The 21,687-nt window shown below is 29.3% G+C and overlaps 1 protein-coding gene across 3 annotated transcripts in view; it reads left to right on the forward strand.

Annotated features, from left to right (window-relative positions):
• The window catches only part of LOC114126763 (zeta-sarcoglycan), a 124,497-nt gene that overhangs the window by 13,980 nt on the left and 88,830 nt on the right, over positions 1 to 21,687 (forward strand). For 2 of the 3 annotated variants that reach the window (XM_050205889.1, XM_027990769.2), the window contains exon 2: positions 12,893 to 13,339. In XM_050205889.1, coding sequence (XP_050061846.1) covers positions 13,106 to 13,339 — 234 coding nt within the window. In that variant the 5' untranslated portion in view covers positions 12,893 to 13,105. Of the gene's footprint in view, positions 1 to 6,809; positions 6,882 to 12,892; positions 13,340 to 21,687 lie in introns of those variants that run through there. The other variant, XM_050205890.1, reaches the window with a different exon arrangement.

The raw sequence follows: 21,687 nt of genomic DNA on the forward strand, positions 1-21,687 counted from the left end.
AAACGTATATTAGTGATTCGGTCTGTTGTGTGTGTGGGGGGAGGGGGGGAGGATGAAAGGGGAAAGTGTTGGGATTGCCCTCGACATTTGTCGGACAATAAAATGTGTGCGTTTATCCGAGAACGCGTAAGATAGGTGATGAGAAGAGAGTGATGAAATAAGCCACTGATGCATGCGTATCATCACTACGCAATTCGATGTGAAAAAAATTAACTCGAATCGGTTATAGTAAACCCGCATTAACAACGTTGAGTTATAATTTAATAATTATAACATATTATCGTCTGCAGACGATTTATTTTGCTTTAAACGTTTTAGTCAGTAATGTGGAGATAAACAACTAACCGACGTATTTTTAAAATTATCACCCGAGTCGCTTCTGATATTATGTAGTGATTATACAAATATGTGTCGATTTAAATAATAACATACGTTTTGTTAAAAACACATATTCCTTATTGTAGCATATTTACAGCCTATTTTAACTGTAATACGTCTATATTAAATAAAATATTAGTACATACAATTTGTTTATTTTAATACATATTTTGTACGAAATGTGTATGTATATATACTACGCAACGACATTCATTTATGCATTTTTCATAAAACATAATAGACACTAATAATTATATTTTAGTGAAATAAGTTATTAATATTGGCTGGTCAATATGCTGAATCCACAAAATTCATATGATTGTATATATACCTATAACGTCATCATCATGGCGAGCAAAAAAGTGTGGATCTTTTGCTAGAAAGTCGGCGGCTAGAGATTTTATCTACAGCACACTTAAACGTAAAAGAAAAATATTAATGGAATATTTTAATTTTTTGATTGTTTAGTTCTAATGACAGGTTTTTGTTAGCACATTTTATTATTTACTTCTTTATTTTTTTTTTTTTTCTTTTCTTTTTTTTTTTTTTGAATGGTTATAAAATATTGTTACTATTTGATTGAATCCAATTGGAAAACGATTAAGATTATCGGTGATTTTAGATTAAAAAAAAATTTAAAAAAAAATAATTGATCTTATCGATTCTTGAGAACCAGTTGGTTGAAGGTCTTGCAATTTTAATAGATGGAAATAAAAGGTTACCAAAATGATTGGCATAATGTACTAATAATACAATTTTAACATATTCAGCGTTGCTTATAGCTCAAATTTTTGTGTGAATTATAAAATTCGTTGATGCGTGGAGTGGTATTTTCTAACCGTGATAAAAAATTATCCCGTTTACACAAATGTATAGACGTGCAATGTGCATGTATCTAATTATATTTTGAATTTTTCAAAATATTATGTGTCGTATTTTAAGGTATTACAATGTATTTAGGAATAACCAAGGTGATTATTGAAAGTTCGGGGTGATACATTTTTACGTAATTTTTATCTTTTTTTTCGAAGTTTGTTTATCGTGACTAATAATAATGATATTGAAATAATATAATGTAAATACATTTATTTTGTTTTTGTGTGGGAATTAAAATTGAAGTTATCCTTTTTTATTGCAAGTGATCATATCTATAATTGGTACCATTATATAATATATAATTATATTATAAAAATGATTTTATCAATTTATTATATAATATATACGTTATATGAAAAACAAGTCAAGTTTTATATATTAACATTTTATTTATAATTTGTGTTTGTTGAACACTTTACTAATATCCACCCAAGCCCCCACAAAAATAAAAATCTCCGAAACTTCAATATTCTAAATACTACGATTATCGTGTTCCTAGTTTAAATGAATAGGCACACGTCATTCGTTTGATTTCGGGTGTTTTCATGTGGACGGATACTATATAATATTTTTATTTTTTTAAGACGTATTATTATATCTTAGGGATTTCGCTCGACAGCGCATATTGATGCCTGCGGTGGTTATTTGACAAACAAAACTGTATGCTGTGCTCGTATATGATCCGATCACGACACGTCGCGTGCTCTAAACGCGTACGTACCGCTAATAACACGCCGATATCGTAATACGAGTAGAGGTATATGCATCGTCCCGTTAATACTACACGTATCCCCGTCATACCGTAAGCTCATAATACTCGACGCCGAGTGGTAATCGTGCGTATTCCATGGACACGAGTAAATATATATTAGTAGTCGTGTAGAGTCGTGATGTATATTATGTAGGTATGTATATACGCATAGACAGTCACGGTGAATTGTATTCGTATGCATATACGTATGTCGTATATTGTCATGTATATATACTGGTATTATAGCCGTTGCGCGTATCTTATATTATCTACTATTGTACGTATATATGAGAATAGTCGTGGTATGTGGTATATAATACATATGTATGAAGCCGTCGGCCAGTGATAACACTGATCATATCCGTATAACGCGAGCGTGTATACCGCAGTATACCACTGGCAGACGCTCATAGCCGCGCCAGTTGAATTATTCGAAACATCCACAGACCGGCGTCAGATATTACATTTAGGTATAATATGCATAGCATTCAGCGGGTTTAGGTTCTGATTAAAATGACGCAAGTGTCTCTATATTAGATTGATGCATGAGTAGTACATTGTACTTTTTGGTATTTAACGATGGCAATTATTATTGCAATATACGCGTGTAAAAATATCGATTATCCTTAATTTTTTATATTTACCAGTATGAAACGAAACAATAAAAAAATAATAATAACAAATTCAATGAGAATATATTTTATATATCATTTTTTTTCTATTCCACATAGTGTGTAAGTACTGTTATAATACAATCGTATACATATATGCTTTATGCTTTAAACATACACAACCACAAACCATCACGTGTGTATATATCGATGGATGTAATAAAAAAATAATATACATGCAAATTGTGATGTATTATATTATGATATTGTTAATTATAAATAGAGCAGTGCATTTTTTTGAAATTCAATATCTTAATAGCTTATAGTAAAATTGATTAAGTCTTAAGTCTGGAAACTAAAAATCTAATTTTGAGACTATTTTGCATTTTTTTTGATTTTTTAGGGCTTTTTAGATTGTTTTCTCTTTTTGTTCCATTTTTCTATGCTATAAATAATTCTCGTCAATTCATACATATTTGTGAATACTACACTCTAATTTATGTCTTATATGCTAAGTATAATTTGCTTAAATTACAATCAACTATTATTAAGTGTGTATAATGTAAAAAATATTAGAGTATACTTTAAACAGTTTAAACAAAATATATTTTTTGAAAAATAACTTAAAGTTGTACAATTACTAGAAGTAACGCATTGAATAATTTTAAAAATACCAATTAACTTACAATTAATTGAGTTAAGTAGCTGAGTGGACGTTTTTCTTCATATTAACTCTACGTTTTCCAAGATGAATTTATTGTTTTTTGTCTATACATCTAACTTTCTTAATGTCTATTCAACTATTTTTTCATTAACTTTACCACCTTTGCAATATTACGCATATTATATAAAATATTATAATATAGATTATACATATTAAGTATTAAACTATTATAACAGTATAAATGCGTAGACAACATAGGTAGGTATAAATGTGTTAGTATAATGTAATATGTAGGTATGTATTATTATATTACTTAAATAGTGGTGTGCTCCGCAATGTGTCGCTAGCGTATGTGCGCCTATTCGTATAACGTGTCATAATATAATAATGTGCGTAATTAAGTTTCAACAGACGGTAAAGTGTGTATGTGTGTGGGTATGAGAGAGAAAGAGAGAGAGAGGGGATGAGAGAACATGTAATTGAAAGTCGGCGGCGGCTGGTGAATTAGGGTTAACACCGCGTATAATACACGTGTATAATCCGGTGCAGGCCCACAATCAAGTGTCATATATAGTAGTGGTGTATTATACTGTATTATACTATACATATTATTCATATGTGCACAGAACGAGTTTTCGCCCAATGTACAGCCGCGTAGTTTTACTGTTGAAGTGTTAACCCATTGCACGTTTTATATTTTTATAGATTATAAAGTATATCAAACTCTATATTATTTGCACATGCAGCATTGAAGAGTTGCCGAGTTAATAAAACTCTAGTTAATTGAGTTAAAATTCAACGTCAAGAATGTTAAGCTGTAAGTTAGGTGATAGTTAACAATTTTCCACTCTTAAAAGTTACATGTTAAGACGAAGAATTAATATTAATTCAACACAGTAAAAATTAATTTTTTTTTTTTTAATTAATATTTAGTTAACACGTATAATTATTCTGATTGAGTAACTTTAAAATAATTCCTACTAGTTAGGTTTTCCTTTTTATATGAATTATTGCACACCGCATAGATGCAAGTTCTTTATAATCTAAACCATTACAGAAAACACTAAACTTTAGACAGTTAAATACAGGTTTGTGGCAACTAAATGATTAAATTCAATAACACATTTTCTTTGTATTTAACTTTAATTATAAATTACAATGATTAAATAAATTTGATTAAAAATAAAATAGTTGAATAAATAAATTAGTTTTAATTATAATTATAATACACCTATGTATTAATTATGACATTGTACATACATGATATTAACTTAAACATATTATTTTTAAAATTAACTGAAAAAAGCGTAATTGTGACATTGGATTCTTTAAATATTTAACGAAGTGTGATGATTAAAAATTCACTAATTAGTTATGTTCAGAAATTAAAAAAATATCTTTTTAATTAGTTAATTCTCATAAATGTTATGTAGCAGTAGTATTGAAAATAATTTGCAGACTCTTATACTTTATTATGGACATTATCTCATACTCAAAAAAAACTTTTAGAATAAATGAATTAGAATAATTAGATGGCATGGATTCCAAAATCAATATTTTCATGAGTTACATTATAACCATATTTTGGTAGCCCCTGTTTTAAATTAATGATTGGATATTTTTTATATTTTTTCAAGCAGTGAAAATACAGATCAAAATACATATTTGTATTTATGAAAACATTTAGATGCTTTATACCTTATTCATACATATTATTTTACACATATATATATATACTCGTATAAGAGATTACATTATTATTAAATTATTGAATTACTGTGATGGAAAAATAGAGTGAGTGAGAGAGAAAGGAAAAAATCCTTAGGTCTCGGAATTGCACTTTTAGTGAAAGTGGTTTGTCGTTAGGAGTAAACCACCATCGAGTTAGCTACTGTATACAATAAAATAGTGTAATAGAACTAGCCTAACCTAACCTAAAGGGAGTTGCAAACCTCTAGTGGTTGTATGGCATTTCATAGTGGTCATGGCTAATTCGAAATAATGGAAAGGATTAAGAAAATGGTGCGGTAGTCAGACGCGTGAGGGTTAGGTTATTATTGTTATTAGCGCGGCGCTAGGGGACTGGTCCACCGGAATAATCGAAAAAAAGCAAAATTATTTTCACAAAAATAATATCCATTTGGCCACGTGAGATTCATCGAACAAACATGTATTGTATTTATTAAATGACTTACACTGTAATGATGGCAAGTTAAAAAAAAATGTAACATGATACAATTATTGGTTTATGAAATTATAAAGTTAGTCACTCAATAATTATTTAGATTTTATAGATGATACATACATATATATCTGTTAAGTATTGTTATTTTTTATTTACGTCCAACCATTATTGGATATCTGATAGTTATTTATTTTGTTCACAGTCCTTTAATTTGTTGCCGAACACTTTATTAAAGGCTTATGTTGCATATTATTTATGCATACCTATTATTGTAGTGCTTAGAGTATAATATTATGTATCCTTACTACCTGACAGGAATATTTTAAGTTCAGGAGATTTTTATATTAAAAGTTGAATAGTGTCTTTTAAAGTTACCAATTTCTATTTTTTAAATTTTAATCACTCTTTTTCCCTGTAAATTGCCAAGTGGATGATTTTTTTTTTTGAATGATGAACATAACAGTATAAATCGTATCCAATTACGCATTATATTTGATTACGATTGACGTACCGAGTGTCGTGTCGACTCTTCATCAGTATTGGTCGTCATTGTCATCGCTTTGACGATGTATAATAATATATTTAAATAGATTTTTTCGAGCGGCAATAAATAGCGATTCGCATGTCTTCCAGATATTTGTCTTTTCCCGTCACACTTTCTATTTGCTATACAGCACCCGAGCCCACATTAAATTATTATTATTATATCGTCTGTACTATATACTGCACGATTATGTTATTATAATATTATATCGTACTGAATATTTGCCGGAAGCTATCTGCCGTCACGCGTATATGTTATTATCATAACATCGTGTTATCGCGATTACACGACGCGCTGAATGTGCGATACTTGCTATTAAATAATAATAATAATAATAATAATAATAAAAACAATATAGACATTATAATATTTATTATGCGAAATTGTAATAATATTTGTATCAAAATGTGTATTTTGTAAAGTTAAAACGTTTAAGAAGACGTCGGTCATAGGCATGAAGTATTACATCTGTTTTACTAACACTAATATGTACTACATCAAAATGTTCATTCAGTAGTCCACTCGCATATAAAAAGTAGTAGACCTAATTTATTATATTATCTGATGTAAAAAAATAAAAAATAAATAATAATAAGTAAATAATATTTTGTTTTTTGTACCAATATAATATTATTATATCGAAAAATTGCACAACTGTAATGTTTAATGAAAAATATTTGCTTAACATTAAAATTCCTATTTTTAAATAAAATCTATAAAATATAATAAGACAGCTATGGTATAATAAAAACTCCTTACGATTTAAAATCTAATTTGTTTGCATTGTTATTTCAGAGAATATAATTATATTAATCTATTGGCCGATAAACTATCGCATTCAGATTGGTAAGATTATTTCAAAACTAATATAGGTACGTAGATAAATATAAATTTTCTTTAACTGCACCTATTTGAAACTCGAAAGTGGTTGATTCCTTTCACACAACTTTTGTCCTGTCTATTACATTGGACGTTATAAAGACATCTAATTACTTTCAGGGTTCCCTACGATAGTGTAATTGCGACTCGTCGTACTTAACTTCAATGTATTTCAAATATTTATTTCCCAAAATAATTTTTTATTAGTACTTTAGATTGGTTTAAATTTCTTTAAATACACACATACTTATTGAAAGCAACCTATATTTTAGAAAAGCAAAACATTTTACACCAATATAACAGTAGGTACTTATACTTTAATGTAAAATACTATTTTAACGTCAAATGGCATATTGTTATACTTTCGTATTATATTTTGTATTTAAAGACGTACGATTTAACTGTAAACGGCTAAGACTAAATTGTATCATCATTCAATACAGTGTACAATAAAGTTGCATTATAGCAGTATTAACCACAACAGTTACTTCGGTCGTATTAACATTAAGCTTAAGCCACTTCGTACTTCATGGTTTGTAGTTATATGGTTAAATAACGAGGTAAAAATAACATGCACTTTGGCACGACATGAAGTAATTTTATTATAATATTATTATTGATACAGTCAGTACTTACTATTTTAAAGCGCGCGAACGCCCTTAAATTGCCTATACAAGACGCCGTCTCAAAAAATTCTTCAATTTTCAGAAATATCTGAATCATATTATTATTATTGTTATATTATTTACTCGGTTTCCGTATTTGTATTGCTGTTATAATTTAAAGCTGAACCTATTGCAACGGCCATAGATTATTTTTTCTTGGCTTATTTTTATAATTTTGTATGTTATTAATTGTTTGTATAATCACAGTACAAGCGTACGAATCAACTAACTTGTATAATTAATAGTTGTATATTAAATTACTAAAATATTAAAATAACCCGATGAAACTGAAAGACATATTAAGTATTATAAAACTATTATGATGGTTATACTGTTATTAAACAACGTTTGTTATGTAAAAAAGATACCCCCTGCTTTGTTGAAGTTTTTGTCCGTTACTGTATGTGAAAATATCGATAAGTCAAATGTTATTTGTGAATTTTATAAACGTTTAATATTATACTACACGCATAAACCATAATGTGATCAACAAGTTGTGTGATTTCGGTTCGTAGAACTGCTACGATAGTTTATTAAATAGTATGTGCCTCCTCCTCCGTTGCCGCCATCTACACCGCTAGTCATGTATGTCGTGTACTGCGGTTGTAAGTCTATAGGACTAAAAGTATATAGGGTTATCCGGGAACAGTGGTGAAAGTGTACAGATCTTAAACTTAGTGACGGCAACAGATAAGCCGGTGGTGTATAGATATGATATGTATAGGATGAATGAACGAACGTTGTTTCCCCCTCGGAAATATTTGAAATATTTTTCCATTCGTTCACTTTTTAATGCTCTCTACTTCTTCTTTTCATGCGCAAAAATCGAAAACAATAGTTGATCCTCTTATTGTTATTATTACAGCGTGAAACGGTTGTATTTCTTTATTTTTTAATGCCGTTGCGATCGAGAAAATGAAAAATATAATTGCATTTTAAATTGTCCACATAACGCATTATAGTCTACAAGGTAATTGGATTTCGAAACGCGCGTGCTTTGCGATTCGTGTACTGTTTGAATCTAAAACAAATTTCGGAATCATTGTAAAATATATTTAAACTGGTATAATGGTGCTGAAGATATTATGCTATTATGCATTTATTTCAAATCCGATTTTTGGAATCTAAAACATATTATTGAGGGCTATATTTTCAAGTACTTGATTTGTTATGTTATTTAACAAATACACCGCGACGATACACACAATAAATTTGTTTTGTATTTTATATTGACAATTCAATTGATATAATATGTTTCGGAATAATATGGGTAACATTATAGTAAAATATTCCAATACTATGCTATAAGTATGTTTTATTAGTTATAGCTCATAATGAATTTAAGTTTTTGTATATTATAATTTATACTTATCTAAATGTAACATGTTAAATGATTTATTTTATTTAACTGTAATTAAAAACATGCATAAGTATAAATGTATAATGTTAAAATTGACAAATACATAATACATTTTAAATTTTATTTATTAGAAATTGTAATAATGGTCGAAGCGATTGTGCATAACTGTCTAAATATAAGGATTTATGGGTTTTTACTAGACTTATAACATTGTATATTGTTTATTAATTTAACCTTTAGAATTTAATTACATTTTAACAATATAAAGACTACAGCATATGATATTGCTAATAATCTTTTAAACGATAATGGTACACTTATGTTTTTTAATGGTAAATAATTGTCGACGGTTTATAAAACGGAACTACAAACTCTAGATGGATTTATTACGAATCGTTTTGATCTTGTGCAGTTAAAAAATGTATACCGAATTTGATTTATAAAACTCATGTAGAACTTTCGATCAAGACCATATGTTACGTGTACGCGTGCTATGAAAAAGTGTTTACCAAAAAGTAAAAAAAAAAACTTCACTATAAAAACAATAGTTTTGTCTCTCTCTTTGAAATTTATCATCAACAAATCAATAAATTCATCGTGGAAAAATCATTTGTTATTAGATGTTACTAAAACAAACTATATCATCTTAAAAATAATAACTTTTAACTATTTTGTAGATATGATAATAATTAATTATAAAAACTTAGTTTAAAAGCAGAGTTGTACATATATTATAATAAATATACACATAATAATATAATCATCATCTGCAGGTGTTACGATACAATTATTTACGATACTGCCGTAGACGTAGAAACATGCACTGCTATGTTCACCCGTGTTACACTCTGTGTATGCTATTATAATAATATATAATGTTTGTGTTTGTCTTAAATGTATTATATTATTATCGCTTAACGAGGAGTAGACACGTCTTGTGATCGTGTAAGTGAATAATATTTGTGCCGTTTTTAGTAGGGACGTGTAATGGGTGGTGAGGTGGAACTCGCCGTTCCGTCTATAGGAAAAACATTTGGTGGATTATCGCATTACGCGTGCTTAAAAAAAACACATACACACACACACATTCACAATATGGTAATAATTATTACTGCATACTAAAACACAACGATAATATTATATAATATTATGTACGAAAATATGCTATACAAGCGTTATTATGTATTTGCCATATTATTATATCAGCTGCAAGCCGCATTATAATATATTATAATACGACGTTGTGTATCGCATACGAAAGGAATTTTATAATTCTTTAAGACATTATACACTTTTCTCGGTAAATGTTTGTGTTTTTCAACAGACTATTATTATTATTATTTTTTTTTAATTTTAAATATACAATATATTTTTTAATATATTTTTGTATACAAACTGTTGTATGGTTACAGTTTTAAATTCAATACGCCATACTTTTAGGCTTTAGCATTTAATTTTCTTAACCATATTTTAATAATTTAAGAAGATTCCATTAAATAAAATAACAGTGTAATACCTATGGAAAACAAATTCTGGAAATCTACTAAACAACTTGTAAAATATTTACTGAACTACGTTTAGATTTATTGATCAATTATTGCATATTAAATATGTATTTGAACGGAGAAGGCTATAGCTTTGATTTACAAGCATATTTTACACCTAATTAATTGTATGTACACAAACTTAATATTATTGATTTATTTATTAGTAATTCGTTAGGTTGAAAAAATGTATCATTAAAATGAATGAGGTTTAACACTTCTTGGTGTAATACTTCGGTATTACTTGTTTATTATATATACTTTTACATAGATAGAATGATAAAATTTGATTATTATTTTAGAAATAGCTAATAGTTCAACCTACCAAGAAAATTAATAATATTATAAACATCATAACATTTAAGATGTTGTGCTGCTTATACTGATTATTCCGTCTTCTTTGTAAACTGTTATTCTTGTACGATAATTTATAATTATTTAGCATAATATATTTTATGGCGACCTATACAATGACGGCGTTTCACAGCGAGTTCTGTGATTTTTTTTTTACATTTTATTGTCATTTAGCTAATTTTACATACAAACCATTTAGGTTAGGAAAGTTGATTATTATTTTTTTTTTACCTCAATTAAGTTAATATACCTACATTAATAAGAAAAAGTTATAAGTTAATTAATTTTTGGTAAACTTAATTAAGTTAAAAGTTAAATGAACGTTTATTTATTTTTTTGTTACACTATCCTATTTCATTATTTAACCAATTAAAAACTATACAGCGGTTATACAGAATTTCTATAAAGTATTTCATTGAAATTTTTAATCATTATTAAAAAAAAAAAAAAAAACGTACACACCAAAAAAAACCAAAAAATATTTTTTGATATGAAAATTGTAATATAATAAAATAAAATAAAAATTGTTTAATTTAAACGAACATTGAAATTGTTGATTTTGCATTAATAGAAATGAAAGCAAATACATCGAATTAACCGATACCCAACATTAACTAGTTAAGTAAAAAAGTTATAGTAAATAAAATAAACGTAACTTTAACTTTTTAAAGTTAGTATGCACGGCCTTGCAAATCACTGTAACTATAACGAGATGTTCCGAATAATTATTTTAACGTGTATAATATTAATGTATAGTAATAATATGGACATTATTCCGGTTTATTTTTTTTCCGAGGGAAAACGGACTTTCCTGTAATCGATGTATAATATTAATAAGTCGTCTTGCGTACAGGGAAAAAATCGGTGCATATAAATGCAGGAAACGACTAGACTGGAGGTGTCAGCCGGTCCGATGCACGAAAGGCGGGGAGTCAATGGTCCGTACAGCGCGGTGCAATAACACAAACGCGCGTTTTATCGTCGACCAGCGACGGCGAACTGAGTTACACGCCCGACCCGTCTACCGTGTAACCGTTTCGCCGGTCGTGGTATTTTTTATTTCTATTTTTTTTAATCAAACATTCCGACCACCCGTGGCGGACGTGGTAATGGGAGGGGGTTGTGTGGGGGAGAGTTTGAAAAAAAATTGCCAAACACCATCGAGTAACGGTACACACACACACACAGTAAAACACACACACACACACACACACACACACACACACACACACACACACACACCACACACACACACACACACACACACACACACACACACACACACACACACACACACACACAAACATATAAAATCACGTAAATGAAGGTAAATATCGTTGCAGTGATAATAACATTACATGGTGGAATAGTTATTAGACCACGTGTATATAATTCTGTCGAAAATTTAACGGTTCGTACACCCTGCGATCCATCATTACCTATACCTATTACATGGGCGGAGATTTTTTTATAATTATGACAACCAGTACTATAGAGCTAGTGTGTGGTTTTTTTTAGCCTTCGTACATTTTTTTTTCACTCAATCGTAATACAACTATCGATTTTTATGTTATTTTAATTTATCGAATAGCCGTGTGTTGTATATTTTCAAAAATATATAATATATTTCAATTTTCAATACATTAATTTATTATAATTGTATGCTCTTTACCAATAGCATATCGATAACATACCTAAGTCGTATATATCAAGCAAATACTTTTAAAAATTTTAATTTTATATATTAATTTAATGCCGTAATGGTTAAATCAAAATTAATATAATAATATAAATGTAAAATCTGGAATCATCTAATTATTAAAAATAACGGGTTTCCTTTCAGATCTAGTTATTTGAAATTACTGAAATTATTTAGTTCTATTAAGAGTTATTGGGTTTAAATTCGGTTCTTTTCCTTTGGTTCCGGGATTTCGATAATTATCTAATATAATATTAAACTATTATTAATTATTACAACTTCTCAATAGAAATCATATTTATTAGAATAGAGCTTAATAACCTATATAATAATTTGTATGCGATTTTTGCTTACTCGCTACTTTTCTCTTTTTATTTTTCAGTTAACCCGATTAACATTAACCATCAACGGTCCACAAATATTACATAATTATTGCATTTCGTACAAGTCATCCTCGCCTAGGATTACAGAGGAACTGGTGGACTTCACAGTTGTGGCACTTTTATTTCGTCCGCGGGCTGCATAAAACTGTCGATTATTAAAATTATTGCGAGCTCAACAATAATATTCGTCATATCCGTATCGTAGCCGGAAGATGATGCACGCCAATCGTCAGTGGCCCTTTCAGCGATCCAACAGCAACGGAAATGGCATCGTTTACGGTGTCGACTATAACCACGACGACGGTGGAGGCGCAGAAGATGACGATGATGCAGCGGAAGAGTTTGGTGACTTTGGTGGCGATCAAACAGCGACCAACAGACGGTACTTGACCGTACAGCCAAAACAGTGGTGTACATCATACGTTGCCGCCAATCGACAACATTACGTGAGTACACTGTAATCGTATATATTTCGTACAATAATTACTTATTATAAAAATAACCGTAGACATAAGTAGGGATGTAGAATTTAACGGTAAAAATGTATTGTGCAATTTACTAGAAAAATTAATAATATAGATTAATTTAAGTCTAAATTAGTAAGTTGAAATGCAGACGACAATATTTTATATAAGAAAACGTGAAAACGTGCATTTTGAAAATATATAGATATAGCCGGTTTTTGACACTTTCTTGACTTACAATACCTCATGGGATAATTATTGATTAGAGATATATTTTTAGTTTTTACGAGTAAAAAAGATCAAAGTTTATTTTTTATAGTTTTAAGTTCATCATGATTTATCGTTTTTGTGTAAAACGATATTATGTTCTCTAAAATTAACAATAAAATTATAAACATAATAAATTATATATGTGTATAGAATGGTCTTGTATCCACCGTATCCTACCTATCGTAAATGTTTAAACTACAACTACTACAATCATTTACAACTAGATAAATATTGTTGAATAATACAGTGATTTTATTTTGACAATATAATATTAAAATGTTATACGCTGTTTGTCTTGGTCAATCACGTCAGTGTGGACGTACTCGCGATTATACTCGTATTATTATTGCTCATTTTGTCACACGTTTCGTTTGGAATCGAAAACGTTAAAATTCCACCGTACCATATATACGTATACATTAAACACAGTGCAGTGATTATGTAGAGAAAAGCAATAAAACTACAAAAAAAAAAAAAAAAGAGACCAAAAATTAATTTCGTGCGGCCGTTTAATTCGGGAGCGTCGTCCGTTGCCTGCCCCCTGCTAGACTATGACTGTACGATGACGACAACGACGACGACGGTTTAATTAAAAAAACAATACAACGACGACGACAATAAAAAGACCAACTATACTGCTGTACACCGCTATACTATAAACGGTATAATATAAACACTGGTACAGAGACATCCCTCGGACGTTGATGAGTGAGCGGAGGAACGGTTCTCTCATCGCTCGCACAGGGTGTATTATACAGGGCGATCATTTCGACTGTGAATTTTAAAACTTTGTTCACGTAACATTGTTTTTATACAGTCATGTACATAATATTATTAAAGACGTTTTCAATATTCTTATACAAGTGTCGTATTTTAAATTTTATTGAAGTATAATGTATCCACAGCCGCGAGATAGGACTGCTACACCGACTTCGTGCAAATTATATTAATATGAAGGTCCGTGTTTAAAAAAATATATATTTTTTATATTGTACACTATTAAATAGTTAAATGAGAAATTATATTTTTAAGCATAATGCTAAGTATGAATTAAAAACGTGTTGAAATAACGAAATAATCAATGGCCATTGTCGCTCGTCACAATTGTTTGGCTTAGAGAGGCTTTTCTAGATCTTATCGAATTCTCAAAATTCTCGAATTGTCTTTTTATCTGCTAATTTCAGTTGCATGTACTTCGGAGCGACAAAATTATTATTAACCGTTCTATGGGTGTTTATAATTATTTTATAAAACTTGTATTGCAATTGTTCCATTTAATCGTATCGTATAAAAACATATATACATTATAATTATAATGCTTATTTAAACGAACTGAAAAAAAATTATAGTTTTACCTGTAGTGGTGAGCAGTAATTTAAAGTTGTCTGGTTATAAGTAAAAAAAACGGCTGCACATAAAGCAAATAAACATAAACAACTACTAATTACGTATTACTTATTAGTTGTCGAAAAAACTTGTATTAAAAATGTTGATTTAGGTGTCTCACAGAGTTTTAAAATATTTTTATAAAATTAACAATACAAAATTTTTATAATGCTTGATCCTGGTGATGAATTCATACACTCTAAATTAATTATTAACATATCATCTATCATATTTGCCACCTATTGGTAATAGGTTTATATAGAGAGCCTATATAATAAGAGAGTGGCCAACTGGGTGATAGCTGCCATTTTTCGTTCAAACATTACTAGTATATTCACAGAATTCGGTGGTATAATATCTATGATTTGAACATAGAGTTCTTACTCTACGGATTTAAACTACAGATTTGAATATTTTGGACGAAAAATGGTGCCCATGATTAATAGTAACAGTCAACCAATAGAAAACGTTCAGCTAGTTGGCTACTCTCTTATTAGGTATATAAGCTCTCTAGGTTTATGTATATTATATGTAAAATAATAAATAACAAAATAACAAATTAACAAATTACCATCGATAAAACCATAATGTAAAGCTTCCGAAATATAGTATAGTAATTATTATAATAAAATACAGCCATACCTGCGATTGCGTGTTTTTCTTTTTTGGCTAGAATTTTCTTTTAATATTTTCATCGGTTTCGTCATTGTGGTCGTGTGATTGCTTGCACTGTCACCACACTGTAAAATCGCAATCGTTGTGCGCAATACCCGTATGTGAGTGCATGTGTTTTATTATTTTAAATGTTTTGAACGAAAAAAAATCGAGACAAATAGAGAGAAAGAGAGATACACACACACACACACACACACACACACACACACACACACACACACACACACACACACACACACACACACACACGCGCGCGCGCACACGCACGATGCATATCGAAACAGAAACAGAGAGAGAAAGAGAGAAAAACATAGAGTGGGTAAACGACAGTGAACGAATAATCTGAGCGTGTGTAATACGGGAAAACGGAAAAAAAGACCAACGATCGTTTTTTCTCCTAAATATTGTGTTTAATCACCGCGTATTACCACGCATTCCACGCGTACTACGAACGTGCTTGGAAACGGTGTGTTAACTCAAAATATATAATATATTTTATTTATATAGCACGTTCGGACACACGTTTATTATATACACAACGGCAATTAAATTATTACAATATCATAATATGGCTCTATTTTCGTATCATATAAATATATAATATCTTCGTTGACATTAACGCGCGAAGATTAATTGAACTATAGTAAAGGTAAATTAATAGGAACAAATAGTGTGAGGCGATCACCCTTTCCTGAAGCTACGTTTTGAGATTCAAAAAAAAAATATATATATATGTGATGATTTAAATGAGCAAACGACTTTGTATTGACATTGTTTATACCGTGGACATTTTAATAATCTTGAGTACACAGTGGAATCTTCTAAATATTCCGTAACAAAATTTATGCACATTACGGCTTTCACTAAAACAGAATTTGGACAATTTTAGACAGCTATACAGTATAGCGTAATCGTGTAGACGGTTGTGATTTAAATGTTTGTTCCTCTTATTATTTTCACCTGTGATAAGTACATCATATTCTGAGAAAAATTTAAATTAATAATCACTCTACACCATCACACGTATTAAACACATATTTTGTGTATGATATTATAAATCACATGTATACATACAATTAAAAAAAAAAAAACAAGGAGGCAAAAAATCTTGATATCCTTCTGCTAGCACCCTTGATTTGTGTTTGGTATCTATCGTATATTTTATAGAAATGCTGGATCTTTATAAAATCTTTTGTGTTAATGTTCTATGCCTGTTTGTTAATTATAACCGCAAACCGAATCAAAGGATGCGTTTTAAATTAATATTTGCTTTCAATTTAAAGAAACTATAAACTCATTATTATGGTTATACCTTTATTTTTTAAATATCTCTCTGTATTGTAAATAGTATGAAGTATTATTAGATTTACGTATAAAACAATATATTATTATGTATATATTTAACTCTCGCTTCTCATGATTTATTCATAACCATTATGTCACTAACCTTGTAAACAACAGTAGTATTTGCGATTATACCCACATACAAAAATAGAATTATCCATGATCGCGAGAAGAGTCTTGATGAGTTTCATGGCTTATGCGCCCCAAAATAAAATTATTCATTTTTCCAAAATAATCTCCGGTAATAATTTTATTCGTCGATGCAATCGCTGTAGGTATCAATATTAGGTATATATGAACATCGCACACGACGAAGGCGGCACAGACGCAGCTTTGTGATGCATTATTATACAATAATAGTCGGGCGTTAGTCCACCGCTGTGGAGGTGAGCTAGGCAATTATAATGGAAAAAAAATTGTTGTACATTTCCGTGATGTGCACGTAAACTTTGTTTTTTTTACACACTCGATGAGCCCAACAACAGACAAACACAAATTAAAAATTCCTCTTCAAAAGATTCGTCCTCTGATGATTTTTTTTCTGTTCTGTTTTTCACTCCCGTTCTACTCTAAAAAGCAACAAGCTATTTGTATGTGTGTACGTATATGTATGTATGTATGTATATATATGAATAAAAAAAAATCCTCCGTTTGCCCTTTGAACGCGAAACGATAATAATATCGCTGCCGTCGTTTTTCATTCTCTGCTTTTATCCCCAAACACAAAGGTATATAACGCACACACACACACACAAACATAATATATAAGAAGAAGGACTGGGTCGGGACGGCTTATTGAATTTATTATTGCGTACGACGGGAGCCCCGAGACCGCTGACTATATATAGCGAGTATATGCGCTACGAGGCCAATAAATAATAATGATAATAATAATACGCGATGACGACGATGACGACGTCAAGTGTGCGTTTATGCGATTCGTTTAATAAATTACGCACGCAAGCGATCCATAATAAAATTATATACTATTACTGTTATTATTATTTTATATAATATATTATGATGTGTATTTGCCAAAATCAGTAAAATGCACGATATAATGCGGAAACGCCATCGTCAGAATTAATATTAACCTATATATATTTATATAAACATATGATATACAATATACATACACTAAAGACTATACTATACTACCTAACCTAACTTATACTATGAAATAGGTTTTGTAAGCAGTGACATTATGTGCCACTTTTGTGTTGTATAGACAAATGTTGTTTATTTTTTTCGTATTTTTAAATAAATTAGTCATTATTTTTTCATTTCATGTTTTAATTCTATTTTCTATAATAATTATTACTTATTAGTAATTGGTTTAGTGGTTAAATAAATACTTGAATTTGAATCAAATGAACATTTAAAGAAGAAAAAAAAATCAGCAATTTATATTATAACAGTCCCCCCCCCTTTTAAATATATATCCGAGGATGGTTCTGATACATAATATAAATATCATAAAATAAAAATATATGATGTTTCGCTATGTACATATTAAGTATAAGTAGGTATATAGACCTCGTGTTTGCGGTAAACTATATAGGTATATAAAAAAATCAACTACTCTTTATACTATACTCCGCTCGACCGCAGCCGATTTATTAGACAACTTTTTCAATATACAAACACTGTAAAGGTTTATATATTATTATTATTATTTACCTACTCTTTCTCCGATCCATTTGAAAAAAAAAAACTTAAGCCTCTTTGGAAAGTTTTATGCGCGCGTGCCAATACGCGTATATCTATCGGGTCCTATACTCTCTGTGTGCTAACGGGACTGAACCGTCGGCGGTCATTTCGATTGGCGTTTCGTCCTGGCATCGATTTACAAAACAAAATAACCATCCGCTCGACGTTTCCTAAACGGTAGTACCTATGCATTATAATATGTGTACACAGAATAAAGCACGTATTTTAAACCGTAGAACGTGAATCTCCGAAAACGTAATATAACCGAAAGAGATATCAACGTCAATGTCAATGATCATATTATACAATATGATATTGTTCTCGGTGTATTGAGACAAAATAAAATGTATTCATTTTATAAAACGATATAATTTTATAATAATATCTTTCACAAACATAGTTAAATTTATTATCGTTCAGTTGTTTACGAAAGAGTTTAAATCTAAAAAGTAATACTTCGAAAAATGTCGAAAAATATAACATATAATATTATGTCTGAATATAAGAATGTTATTTATTCAGATGCAAATTCAGAGGATTCAAATTTCAATTTTCTTATAAGGGATATTATGAGAGTATCTCATAGCTTAAAATTAACCATTGTTTTTTCTTCATATTTTACCATTAATTTTCAATCTTCATTAGGCCATGGGTATATTATAATTTTTACTAACTTATCGTCTTTTTTACACTCTATAGTATTTATTATCTACATTGTACATAATATTATTCAATACATATATTACTTGGCTATTTGATAACGGCTAATGAAGAATAAGTATAACTATTAAATAATCATATCACGTACATAATAAAAATATATTGTAATATATAAAAAACTATCATTGAAATAAATCTATTTGATTTTGAAAATGCTTTAATCTGCAGCTTGTTATTGCAATTTATTAATATTAACATTTATGTGGTAACTAAATAATGAAACGTCTATTTAAGCGTTACGTTAAACCGTCATTGATTTCATTCAAGTTCTTAATCTGCGAAGAGAAGATAAATTATGTTGTGGAATCGCTGAAGTAGTTGGTAATGTTGTGTATATGAAGTAAATTATGAACTATTGTGAAAGTTTCGAGATCACATCTTTTCGAAGTTCTATAAGTCGTTTTCTTTTGAATTTATTTGTTAAGTAGGTATGCAATAGTTTCTGATAAATTTGAATGTACCTATAGCAATAGCTATTAGTTTGAAAATTATGTAACTGTATTAATAATTCTATTTTGTTATTAAATATTTCTTTATCATGAATAATGTATATACCATTATTTTTGGATTAATAACTATTACATAAATATTCCCTATAAAAAATTATCCAAGCTTAAACTTTTTAAATTTATTTAGGTATGCAATATTCACAATACATATTGTATTATACATTTAATTATTAGTATTCATTATTTTATTTTCATTTTATTGCAATATAAACACCAAATGAAAGATATAAAGTGGTAAACATCGAAATCTAATAAAACAATTAGAAATTAGGTAGGTATTGTTTATTCCGGTAATTCAGCTATCTGAACTTTAAATTGAGTTTTTATCAGCAAAATATATTCGCAGCTAAGTATATCGTAATGAGCAGAATCATCATTAGTGTCAAATTCTAATAATCTGTAATCATTTTCTAAAATAATTTAAAAAATATATTCAAATTAAATACATATTGTATTATATTATATCATATTATTTTTTTTTCTTGGAAAAAGAAAACTTAAACTTTTAAATGTTTAGGTGATTTAATTTATAACAAAGTTATTTGCGTTAACAGATACGTTACACAGCATATTATGAAATCTCGTGAATCAGCAATATCCAACTTTCTCAACGATACAATATTTTATTTTTTTACTTAACTGAACATATTAATATGTTATATATGCACTAAATTGTTATTGTATTTATAAGTAGGCAATAGTAATAAAGTAATTATGTCCGATATTTTTTAATTGACAATAAATCATTTTTGAGTGGTTTAAAAAATATATAGATACAATTTCAAAATATAATGACTATACTATAATACTATAACATATATTGAAATAAATTACGATGCACAATCCACTACAGTGTGAACATTAAAAATGTTTATCTGTGTAAACATATTTTATTGACGTTGAGACTTCAACGCTGTTAAATATGAAAAAAAAAACGTGGGTACGAGTGTCATAGATCGATACCTACGTAGGTTTCTCCGTCGGAAATATGCTAACAACCATCTTTTATTTATTGTGATAGATACCTCAGCCAAAATCTACTATTGCACTTATTAAAAGATCAATTCTTGTGCACACTTTTTCAACCCTGTGATTCAGGCGTATTGGAATTTAAGACATTTTATAGTTGAGTTCGACATCAATCAGATCACCACAACGACGAGTATTCAAATTATTAATCGAACAATAGTCATGCGGAATCAGATCCCATTAACATTTTTTAACAATAATCGTTAGGTTGACGTTGAGTTTTTGGACGTGGACAATTTACATTATTGGCTAAATTACGTCTTTGGAGATATAAACTGTAATATATATACCTACGAATTCCGTCGACATTTAAATCCCTCACAGTATTTTTTTTTATTAAGACACCGGACGTTTGACCCGTCGAGCGAAATGTATATTAAATTTGACTTGTGATTTCCAAATTCCAATTACGGTCCATTGATCAGACGACTTGCAATGGGATTTACCGACTTGTCGGATACGTGATTCTGTAAATGTTTATATTACCGAGTTATCTATATGCGTACGCAGGTCTTGAAGATTGTTTAGTTTCATCAGTGATGCACGCACAAATCGGTTACTTTTGCAGACCATTGGATCCTATGTCGAATTTTTAAACTCTATAATATATAGTTACTAACAGTGGTCTGACGTAGTTCCATTTGAAGATAATAATGGCGTTTCTCGTTGATACAGTGATCGATAGTG

Source organism: Aphis gossypii, chromosome X (assembly GCF_020184175.1).
Source record: "Aphis gossypii isolate Hap1 chromosome X, ASM2018417v2, whole genome shotgun sequence".
Classification (NCBI taxonomy): domain Eukaryota; kingdom Metazoa; phylum Arthropoda; class Insecta; order Hemiptera; family Aphididae; genus Aphis; species Aphis gossypii.